General features: G+C 52.5%; 1 protein-coding gene across 1 annotated transcript in view; it reads left to right on the plus strand.

Moving 5' to 3' along the window:
• The window catches only part of slc39a14 (solute carrier family 39 member 14), a 43,985-nt gene that overhangs the window by 10,415 nt on the left and 21,600 nt on the right, over positions 1-11,970 (plus strand). The window contains exons 2-5 of the mRNA XM_068023221.1: positions 542-717; positions 2,480-2,726; positions 3,909-4,095; positions 9,226-9,395. Of these exons, the coding sequence (XP_067879322.1) occupies positions 2,481-2,726; positions 3,909-4,095; positions 9,226-9,395 (603 nt within the window). The 5' untranslated portion in view covers positions 542-717; position 2,480. The remainder of the gene's footprint in view (positions 1-541; positions 718-2,479; positions 2,727-3,908; positions 4,096-9,225; positions 9,396-11,970) is intronic.

The raw sequence follows: 11,970 nt of genomic DNA on the forward strand, positions 1-11,970 counted from the left end.
TGGTAACCTTTGGCAGGGACGGATCCTGGCCCACATGCAGTCTGTTGGACAACCCTGGTCTTCACTCTCCCGTCAAACAAAAACGGGGTTAGGTACAGAGTAAAAGCTCCCTCTACGCTGTCCCCCATCAAACACTCCCAGGACAGGTACAGCACGGGGTTGGATAGAGAGTGAATCTCTCCGTACACGCTCTGCATGACAGGACTTGATACTGAGTCTGCTCTGGGCGATCCAATACCGGATGGGAAGGAATTGTTCTCATCCTGCTGCAGCAGCAAGCCCAGCACTTAGAACGTTAGTGGAAACTAATAGCAGGGCAAAGTGTACCCTTTATCAGATGGTTACCCCTGGCAGCAGAGGAGTCAGGGACATGTGACGACTTCAACATAACTTCATGCTGTTTAACTGGAACACACAGCTGTGAACTGCCAGCCTTGTCACATCGTTCAGTGATGTAGGACTGGCAGCAAGGATTGAGAAATACTTGAGATAAACAGACCACTGCTGGAAATTTAAATGTTATGTTTTGTCCCGATTTTAGGAACACAGAATCACGGGAGATATTACCACCTGCAGCAACAGCCAGAAACCTCGTGGCTGTGACCCCAGTGTCTCTGATCTGCAGGTCTAGTCAACAGTGACTCCTCTTCAATAACGACTTGATTGGCTGTAAATCAATTTCAGACATTCTGAGGTGGTGAAAGGTGCTGGAGAAATGTGAGTCCTTTTGTTTTGAATCCTTGCGTTGAAGTTGCTGCCGTTGCCTGCACTGTAGTGTTATTAATTCGGGTTGGATGCATTCCCAGAGGTTTCAGTATGTGAGTTCCTGCTCCCTGTGGCCTTGGTTTTCCTGAGCTCACGGACTGGACTGTGAGACAGTGGCGGCAGGAATTGGCCCCTTGCCTGCGATCAGTTGTCAGGTGATGAGCGAAGGGTTGGGGGAGGAGGTAGCTGCTCTAATAAAAGCAAAATACTGCGGATGCTGGGAAATCTGAAATTAAAACAAGAATGCTGGAACCGCTCAGCAGGTCTGGCAGCATCTGTGAAAGAGAAGCAGAGTTAACGTTTCGGGTCAGTGACACTTCTTGCTGCTATCCCTGGCTGGCAGCCGACCCCTCTGCAGCAGACAATGAGCCTGTAGCAGAGGCAGAGAGAGATCCCATTTAATCAGCTGTTAAATTGCCAATTGATAATTTTCAGCCCCATCAACACGGCACAGGAAGAACACCACTGCTCGTTCAGTAATTCTCATCGATCTTTTACACCCAGCTCACAGGGCAGACTTTACATCGCATTAACATCTCAACCGAAAGATGGCATCTCTGACAGTGCAGCACTCCCTCAGTCCTGACCCTCCGACAGTGCAGCACTCCTCAGTCCTGACCCTCCGACAGTGCAGCACTCCCTCAGTACTGACCCTCTGACAGGACAGCGCTCCCTCAGTACTGACCCTCCGACAGGACAGCGCTCCCTCAGTACTGACCCTCCGACAGTGCAGCGCTCCCTCAGTACTGACCCTCGACAGTGCAGCGCTCCCTCAGTACTGACCCTCGACAGTGCAGCGCTCCCTCAGTCCTGACCCTCCGACAGTGCAGCGCTCCCTCAGTACTGACCCTCCGACAGTGCAGCGCTCCCTCAGTCCTGACCCTCCGACAGTGCAGCGCTCCCACAGTACTGAACTCAGGACAGTGCAGCACTCCCTCAGTACTGACCCTCCGACAGTGCAGCACTCCCTCAGTACTGACCCTCTGACAGTGCAGCACTCCCTCAGTACTGACCCTCTGACAGTGCAGCACTCCCTCAGTACTGACCCTCCGACAGTGCAGCGCTCCCTCAGTACTGACCCTCCGACAGTGCAGCGCTCCCACAGTACTGACCCTCTTGTCAGTTGTGCTGTCTTTCAGATGAAACATGAAGCTGTAGACCCGTCTGCCCTGTCAGGTGGCTATAAAGGATCCCATGGCCCTATTGGAAAAAGAGCAGCAGAGTTCTCCCTGGTGTCGTGGCCAATATTTATTCTTCAACCAACATCAGTGAAGCAGATGAGCTGGTCATGATTGAAGTGTGGTGTTTGTGATCTTGCTGTGCGCAGATTGGCTGCTGTGTTTCATTGCAGCAATAATGACACTTCCAAAGAAGTTCATTAGCTGTAAAGTTCTGATATCATGACAGGCTCTATATAAATGCAAGCTCCTTCTTTGTTGTTAATTTTGTGTGGATATTTCATTTCTGTTCCTCAGCCTTACTTCCTGTCGTCCAAATTGTGAGTCACGCTTTTTGTCACTGTGTCTCATTAGATTTGCTATGTCAACTGTCACAGTGTCGTTCTGAGTTCCAGATACAGGTGTTTCTTTCTCAGTTCAGCCACATTTCTGTGCTGAAAGGAGAGTCTGTGTGTTGACTCAGCTGGACCGAGGCTTCGGTGACTGACCAAGTCTGACTGCAGTCTGCTCAAATTTTGCCATCTCTCTTTTTTCAGCATGCGTCTGTGGTGTTACGATGGCAGCCTGTGGCTGGTCTTTGTGCCTGTGCTCCTGCTGTCAGTCAGTCGTGCAGAGAGAAATGTGACCGTCTTGCCAACAGCTTTTCTCCACGACCTGCTGCAACGCTATGGTGACAATGAGGTCCTGATGCTTCGTCAACTGAAGGCACTGCTGAACCGGCTGGATGTTGGTGTGGGTAGCGCCAAGATACCGACAGGCCTGGGCAGCGCCAACCTTTCCAAGGTGAGGGATCGTCTGCCTACCTTCTGTGAACTTTAGCTCATCCAGACCTCTGCTGCCTGTATCCTAACTCTCACCAAATCCTATTCAGTCATCAACATTCTGCTCATTGACATACACTGGCTCCCAGTCAAGCAATGCCTCGATTTAAAATTATCATCCTTTTTTTTTCAATCCCTCCATAGCCTTGCCCCCCCTCCCCCCTCTGCACTCATCTATTTCTGGCCTCTTGTTCATCTACCAAGTGTAAAGGCTCCACCATTGGCGGCCGGACCTTCATCTGCCTGGGCCCTTCGCTCTGCAATTCCCTCCCTAAACCTCACTCACTTTCTTCCTTTCAAACTGGTCCTTAAAGCCAACTGCTTTGACCAACCTTTTGGTAATCAGCTCTAATTTGTTGGTGTCCTGGAAATGGCTCCTGTGAAGTGCCCTGAACAGTTTTTCCTCCATTCTAGTTGTTAGATGAATGCAAGTTGGTGTTGTCGCTCGAATCTGATTGGTTATGATTTCAGAATCCTGTGGGGGGGACCCTTGTGCTTCATTTTCTGATCTGTACAATGTTGTCACCCTGACTCTCCCTCACTGCTGCAGAAACTCAAAGCAATGTCCGAATCACCTCGAGGATGGATTTCTCATATCCTCGCCCCACAGCCACTTCCTCCTCTCCCGCCTCTCCCACTGTGGGATCATGATCTCATCCAGTACTGAGCACACCGTTCCCCTCTCATGTTGAATCTTTCCAAGCTGGAGTGACCCCCTGAGCATCTGTGAGTTGTCTCGCCCTCAATATGGAACTGATCCCCGGCCTCGCTATATTCCCTCCCGATCTCTGTCACATTTTTCTTACCGCAGCCTGTCTCTGGATTGTTGCTTTCCCTCCTTTCCCTCCATTTCACCAGAGGAAGCTTCTCTCCCATCGCTGTGCTCCTGCCCTCCGGAATTCTCTCCCAGAGCCATCTGCTATGGGTCTTCAAAACCCTCTGGTGAACCTTGGACTCTCCCCTTGGTATCTTCTTCCTCGTGCTCAGTAACGAGACCTCACCTCATCATCTTCACAACTTGGCCACCTTCCTCCTCTGAGTGAGGGTGGGGGGAGCAGGGTCTGATCTCTGGCTGAAACTCTCTTTCATGGGCTAATTTGGACCCGCAACAGTGACTCAGGCTATGCTTTCTCTCGCTTTTCAGTGCTTCTCCTCCTCTCAGCTCTTTGCTGTCCACAATCTGAACAACAACAGCAGGATAGACAGTGCTGCATTCCGACACATCTGTCCTACCATCCTTCAACAGCTGGAGAGTGGGGCTTGTACAGCAGAAAACCAGGAGAATGAAGAGGATGAGAAAACCTTGCCCTTGAAACCCACAGCCTCTGAGGGTAGGTCACGTTGACTCATCCATAGCCATGTCCAGTCTGAGCGCACCTCACCCGTGCTGGGGTCAAACCAAGCGAGAATAGAGTCCCAGTGTCTCAGAACAAAGCAATTCCCCACCTCCCACCACACACACCCTCCCTCTCCACTTATTCTCCATCCCTCCGCCTTTCTTTTCTCATCACAGTCTCTCCTCCCACCCCCACTCACTCACACTCTCTCTATTTTTCTGATGACTGCCTGTCCCCTGTCCCTCCCCTCTTTCTCGCGCACTCTTGCTCTCTCTCTCTCACCCTCACTCTTCCCCCCCCCCACTCTTCCCCCCCCATTCTTCCCCCCCCATTCTTCCCCCCCCATTCTTCCCCCCCCATTCTTCCCCCCCCATTCTTCCCCCCCCATTCTTCCCCCCCCATTCTTCCCCCCCCATTCTTCCCCCCCCATTCTTCCCCCCCATTCTTCCCCCCCCATTCTTCCCCCCCCATTCTTCCCCCCCCATTCTTCCCCCCCCATTCTTCCCCCCCCATTCTTCCCCCCCCATTCTTCCCCCCCCATTCTTCCCCCCCACTCTTCCCCCCCCACTCTTCCCCCCCCACTCTTCCCCCCCCACTCTTCCCCCCCCCCACTCTTCCCCCCCCCACTCTTCCCCCCCCACTCTTCCCCCCCCACTCTTCCCCCCCCACTCTTCCCCCCCCCCCACTCTTCCCCCCCCCCACTCTTCCCCCCCCCCACTCTTCCCCCCCCCCCACTCTTCCCCCCCCCCCACTCTTCCCCCCCCACTCTTCCCCCCCCCCCACTCTTCCCCCCCCCCACTCTTCCCCCCCCCCACTCTTCCCCCCCCCACTCTTCCCCCCCCCCCCACTCTTCCCCCCCCCACTCTTCCCCCCCCACTCTTCCCCCCCCCCCACTCTTCCCCCCCCCACTCTTCCCCCCCCCCCCACTCTTCCCCCCCCCACTCTTCCCCCCCCCCCACTCTTCCCCCCCCCCCACTCTTCCCCCCCCCCACTCTTCCCCCCCCCCACTCTTCCCCCCCCCCACTCTTCCCCCCCCCCACTCTTCCCCCCCCCACTCTTCCCCCCCCCCCCACTCTTCCCCCCCCCCCCACTCTTCCCCCCCCCCACTCTTCCCCCCCCCACTCTTCCCCCCCCCACTCTTCCCCCCCCCACTCTTCCCCCCCCCCCACTCTTCCCCCCCCCCCACTCTTCCCCCCCCCCCACTCTTCCCCCCCCCCCCCACTCTTCCCCCCCCCCACTCTTTCCCCCCCCCACTCTTCCCCCCCCCCACTCTTCCCCCCCCCCACTCTTCCCCCCCCCCACTCTTCTCCCCCCCCCACTCCTCCCCCCCCCCCCACTCTTCCCCCCCCCCACTCTTCCCCCCCCCACTCTTCCCCCCCCCCCACTCTTCCCCCCCCCACTCTTCCCCCCCCCACTCTTCCCCCCCCCACTCTTCCCCCCCCCACTCTTCCCCCCCCCACTCTTCCCCCCCCCCACTCTTCCCCCCCCCCACTCTTCCCCCCCCCCACTCTTCCCCCCCCCCACTCTTCCCCCCCCCACTCTTCCCCCCCCCACTCTTCCCCCCCCCACTCTTCCCCCCCCCACTCTTCCCCCCCCACTCTTCCCCCCCCCCACTCTTCCCCCCCCCACTCTTCCCCCCCCCACTCTTCCCCCCCCCACTCTTCCCCCCCCACTCTTCCCCCCCCCACTCTTCCCCCCCCCACTCTTCCCCCCCCACTCTTCCCCCCCCCACTCTTCCCCCCCCCACTCTTCCCCCCCCCACTCTTCCCCCCCCCACTCTTCCCCCCCCCCACTCTTCCCCCCCCCACTCTTCCCCCCCCCACTCTTCCCCCCCCCACTCTTCCCCCCCCACTCTTCCCCCCCCCACTCTTCCCCCCCCCACTCTTCCCCCCCCCACTCTTCCCCCCCCCCACTCTTTCCCCCCCCTCACTCTTTCTCTCCCCCCCCTCACTCTTTCTCTCCCCCCCCCTCACTCTTTCTCTCCCCCCCCCTCACTCTTTCTCTCCCCCCCCCTCACTCTGCCTTGTGGTGGGCAGTATAGCCTTCTTCTGTGCTGTGGTCTGTGTAATGATGACTGGCTCTTGGAGACCACGGCAGCTTGAAGGGCACGGAGATTGAAAGTGTTAGCTGTGACTCAGTGGGAGGTACTTGTTTCAGAGTTTGAAAGTTGTGGTTTCAGGACCCACTGCAGAGACTTGAATGCGTAATTCAGGCTGATAATCCCGATGCAGTACTGAGGGAATACCGCACGGTTGGAATTGCCGTCTTTCGGGTGAGACATTCCATTGAAGCTCTGTTTGGTCTTTGATTTGATCTAAAACATCTCAAGGCCACTATTGGAAGAAAAGCAGAGGAGTGGCAATCTCAAAAAAACACAGATTATGTGCTGATTGTTGCATTGCTGTTTGTGGGATCTTGCTGTGCTCAAATTGGCTGGCATATTTCCCATGTGACAACAGTGACTACACTTGCCAGTAACACAGTTTGATTGGCTGTCATGTGTTTTGGAATGCCTTGAGGTGATAGAAATGTTATTCTTTCTTTTTGGTTTGTAAATGTCATTTGAAATAATGTCTCTACTAACCTGCTTTCTCTGCACAGTGTGGGGCTTTGGTTTTCTCAGTGTGTCTGTGATCAACCTCAGCTCACTGCTCGGAGTCACCGTCACCGTGTGCCAGCGAAAGCACTTTTTCCACAGGATCCTGACTTTCTTTGTTGCATTGGCGATCGGCACGTTGTTCTCCAACGCCGTTTTCCAGCTCATTCCAGAGGTGCAGTACAACATCCAGAAAACCCCCATTCCCATTCCTCTGCTGGTCACCTGTTGGTATTTTATCATGGGAAAATTATTCAGCCACTGCTGGACTTTGTCTTACTGTAATTGTTTGCTTCAACACTGAGTGTCATTGCCATAATTCTCCGCTGACCATGTGCATGCAGTTTGGCGTTACTTCTCACGATGCAGTATCCATAGCAACAGCCAACTCTCCGTAACCTTCCTGTTGGACCTTTTTAAAAGAAGAAGAATTCCTCTTAGAATCAGGTCTCTAATCTCAGTGGATAGTTTGAGAGTTGGATAAGGTTTCTGCATTGATTGGGAGCCAAGACCTACCCTGTGACACTTGTTTGTTTCTTGGGGTGAAATCCTGCCCATGTTAGCCTACATTGCACATTCTCTTAGCCTGTAGCCCGTCAGGCAGAGCTGAATATCCAGTTCGTCTGTGTGGCCAGGTTAGCATTGGGCAGGCTTCACTCAATCTCAGTCTGGGCAGGTGAATAATGTTTCACTCATCTGATTGTACAATTAGATTATTTGGGTCCTCTTGACCATTTGAGGAGGAGCTGGCAGTGTTGAAGCACTTGTTGAGGTGTTTGTGTTTAAGAGGTTCCATGCAATTCAGTTCCTGTGTACTCAAAGTGTTGAAAATCCTTGCAATGGTATTTGTACCAGCTGTTCAGTGGGTTTCAGGCCACCTGGAGTCTCTGTCCCCCTCTCTAACTGGTTTCCTTGAGCCACCTGAAACTGAGGGTTATCCGAATCATCTGGTTCAGGGGGGAAAGTGTTTGAAAATATGGCAGGTCAGCTTTGGAAACCCCTTCCAGTCTCCAAAACCCGCGTTAAACTTGGCCATATGTCAGCTAGTGACTGGGCGAGCTAGGCTACAGGAGCTTCCCGCCTGCAACAGCCTCCCTGCTGCTCCCCTCCTTTAGGACATGTTCAGGATTGGGGCCTGCAACCCCTTTGAGTTTGTTGTTTCCTCCGAGATTGGAGATAATCTGAGACAGATGGACCCTGAAGTGGGAGAGCAGCCCACCTCCTCATTCGCTGCTTTTTCCAGCCAGTCTGTCTCAGGATTCAAATTGATATTTTTAACCTGTTTGAAGCCACTTTGATAGTTGGAGGCCTATTCACATTGTGAAAGTCAATCTGTCCTGTGCCAACTCATTGGCCAATATTGGTACCAATTTAAACTCAATTGCCTGAAACCCAGTGACCAGTTCTGTTTTTCACTCTACTGTGATTGGACTAGTGTGATTTCTCAACTAACACATCCCTCCTCCAAATCTTTCCAATTGGATTCAGAATGATACTGAGACGAAAAGGGTGAAATTATGAGGACCGATTGCACAGACTAGGCTTTTATTCCCTTGAATATCTAAGATGAAAGGTGTTCAAGAGGAATGATGGAGTTGATGGTGTCGATATAGTGAAGCTATTTCCTCTGGTCAGGGAGTTCAGAACAAGCGAGAAATAACCTTAACATTAGAGCCAGGTAGTTGAGGGTTCAGCAAGTACTACTACACCCAATCGGGAGCTCTTTTCCCCCAAAACGCTGTGGAGGCTGGGGGTCAGTTGAAAATTTTGAACTGAGTTATGATGCATTTTTCTTCAAGAGTATTAAAGGTTACGGCACCAAGGCAAGTAAATGGAGTTCAGATACAGATCAGCCGTGATCCAGTTGAATAGTGGAACTGGTTCAAGGGGCTGAATGGCCTATTTTTGTTCTTCTGATTGGTTCTTCAAAAGGCCAAGGCAGCAGTGCTCCATGAGCTGCAGTCACAGCTCTGATCTGAGTCTGTGTTCAGAGTTTTACACCCTCTTTACTGTGACGTAGCTGCTGATTAGAGGTGAGAGGCCAAGAGGCGGTATCTGGGCTCCTGTTTGCAGCATTAGGCATTCTGTTGTATGTGCACGGAACAATCCCTGAGAGTCAATCAGTGCGTTCAGGGGACGTGGTGCAATGGGGCAGGACAGCGATGAATACATAAGCATGTGACTCCATGTTGGAAGAATTGGTGCATAGGGGTCTCTTGTAATGGCTGTTTGGAACGGAATGAGGAGTGTTATTTTAGAAATCAACTGAGACGCAAAAATACATTCCTTGTCCTTGAGAAAGATCAGACTGGTTGATGACATACTCCAGTTGTGGACCTGACTTGAAGACAAGGCTATCTTGAATTAATTGATGAATTTAATGGTTTCTCTTTGTTTTCCTTCACCCTTCCCTTGTTCTGTCTGTCTCTCCCTCTCCTGTGTAATTATTTTCCCTACTCCCTGGTGTGAAATTCCCAACTGGGCCTCGTCCTGGTCTTCTCCTGGCCTGGTGACTGTCGGTCGGGCAGTCTGGGGCTATGGTTTTCTCTGCGTGACGGTCATCTCGCTCTGCTCCCTGGTCGGGGCCAGTGTGGTGCCATTCATGAGGAAAACCTTTTACAAGCGGCTGCTGCTCTACTTCATCGCTCTGGCGATTGGCACCCTCTACTCTAACGCCCTCTTTCAGCTCATCCCGGAGGTATTCTAATTCACCTTGATTCACCAACTCTCAGCAGTGCATGGAGAGTGCGTTCAGGTTCATCTTCTATCCACTCTCTTTCTCATTGCCAAAACTGCAACACTTCTCCACTTTCTGGATTGGCCCACCCCCAACCCATTCCTTCTCAGATTCCTAGCTCTTCCCCAGTCCAATGGGGACATGAGATAAAAGTGCCCATCAAAACCCATTTGATTGGCACCCCATCCACAAACTTTCACTCCCTGCACCACCGACGCACAGTGGCAGCAGTGTGTGCCATCTACAAGATGCACTGCAGTAACGCACCAAGGTTCCAAACCCACAACCTCTACCACCTAGAAGGACGCGGGCAGGAGTTGCATGGGAACACCACCACCTGCAAGTTTCCCTCCAAGCCACACACCACCCTGACTTGGAACCATATCGCCGTTCCTTCACTGTCGCTGGGTCAAAATCCTGGAACTCCCATCCTAACAGCACTGTGGGTGTACCTACCCCACATGGACTGCAGCGGTTCAAGAAGGCAGCTCACCACCACCTTCTCAGGGGCAATAAATGCCAGCCTTTCAATGACATAATGGGAAGGCACAGGCTGAGAGACATGGGACTGCTCGTGAAAACCTCATGAATAGCTTGGCATCATAGGTGCTGGGGCAAGAGGGCACAGAGCCAGTGGCTGCAAAGAGTAGTTTTAGGATGCATCCAGGAGTCATGCTTTACAGAGTAGAGATTGATGGCTGGATGGAGTGGATTGCCAGGGTTAGATTAGATTAGATTAGATTAGAGATACAGCACTGAAACAGGCCCTTCGGCCCACCGAGTCTGTGCCGAACATCAACCACCCATTTATACTAATCCTACACTAATCCCATATTCCTACCAAACATCCCCACCTGTCCCTATATTTCCCTACCACCTACCTATACTAGTGACAATTTATAATGGCCAATTTACCTATCAACCTGCAAGTCTTTTGGCTTGTGGGAGGAAACCGGAGCACCCGGAGAAAACCCACGCAGACACAGGGAGAACTTGCAAACTCCACACAGGCAGTACCGGAATCGAACCCGGGTCCCTGGAGCTGTGAGGCTGCAGTGCTAACCACTGCGCCACTGTGCCGCCCTGGGTTGGGGGGTGGTGAGTCTCGGGAACCACCTGTTAGGCTCGTAGGGTCAGTATTCTTGGAGGTTGGGAATCAAATAGACTGGAGAGCAGTCTTCATATGAATCTATCTTTGAAAAGCAAAATGGAGAGGAAATGGCCTTATTTTTAAATAAAAAAGAATTCAGGCAACCAGGTTACATTTTCCAAAGTCTGAGAAGCCTTGGGGTCAGAGGTGGAATGATAGCTGCCTTCGTGGCTGCTGATTCTGGCTCAGTGTTTTTAGCATATTTACAGAGATCAGGAGCACATGGACAGATTGGTGAAATGGGCAGATGCAAAGCTGATCCAATTTAACACAGCAAGTATGAAGTGAAATATTTTAGTAGGGAGAATGAGCTGAGACGATGTGAACCCTGGGGGTGCAGGGAGAGAGACCTGGGGAGGGGGGTGCTACACAAATCTTTGGAAGTGGCAGAACAAGTTGAGAATCTTGTTTAAAAACCCAACGAGATCCTTGACTTTACAAACAGAGGAAGGGAGGACAAAAGGAAGGAAGTTCTGCTGAACTTGTATAAACCGCTGGTTAGACCCCAGCTGGAGATGTGTGTTCATTCCTGCAGCAGCAAATTTCCCAGAATGGTACCAGATGAGGAATTCAGTTTATGTGAGACTGGAGAAGCTGGGGTCAGTCTCCTTCGAGCAGAGAAACTGAAGGGGATTATTAATGATTCTGTAATATCCCAATCAATCATTTTGAGAGACAAGAGAACCCCAAAGCCCCCTCTCCATGCACACTGAGTGAGGGAGTGGGTTTCCTACTGTTAATATCCATTGTTCCTGACAGTGTGTTTGACTTCTTTGGCTCTGGGAGTTTGTCGTGAAGCGTCCGGTTACTTTCTGCTGCTTCCAGTTGTTTGGATTCCCAGGTGTCGTTGGATGTCTTCAGGAGACTGAACAGGTTGTATTCCCTCTTGCATTGATTTTGTTAAGTTCTCCGTCCAAGGCAGGAAGCAAATCCTCCTTCTCCCTAATCTGCTTTCCCACAAGGTTTGCACGAGGAGGGGTGTGAGAGGAGCTCAGGGAGGCCTCATTCATCCCATTTCATTGCCTGCCCCAACCTCACCATTTCTGGGAGCATCTGATTTGCGCCCAATACTCAGTTGAGACGAGAGGTTTGAAGGAAGTGATGGGCGAATCCCCACTTTCGATCTGTCGCCTCTGAGATTGCTGCCATTTCCCCAGTGGGATTCAGAAACTCTGCTGGGCTTTGCCCTGCACCACTTTGCCCTGCGAGGAGCCCCCTCCGCCATCCCCCTACTCTGAGCCTGTGGACAAGGAACAGTCATCAAGGCCCAAAGCTGTAGTGGCTTTGGACCATTTTCTGCATTCCACAAAATTACCGCCCAGGGTGCAGGGTATCGTCAAGAGTTGGAGAGAAGACAAGATAAATGAAGCAGCGGACATTAGGCGA

The sequence above is a fragment of the Heterodontus francisci genome, chromosome 47, assembly GCF_036365525.1.
Source record: "Heterodontus francisci isolate sHetFra1 chromosome 47, sHetFra1.hap1, whole genome shotgun sequence".
Taxonomy (NCBI): Eukaryota; Metazoa; Chordata; class Chondrichthyes; order Heterodontiformes; family Heterodontidae; genus Heterodontus; species Heterodontus francisci.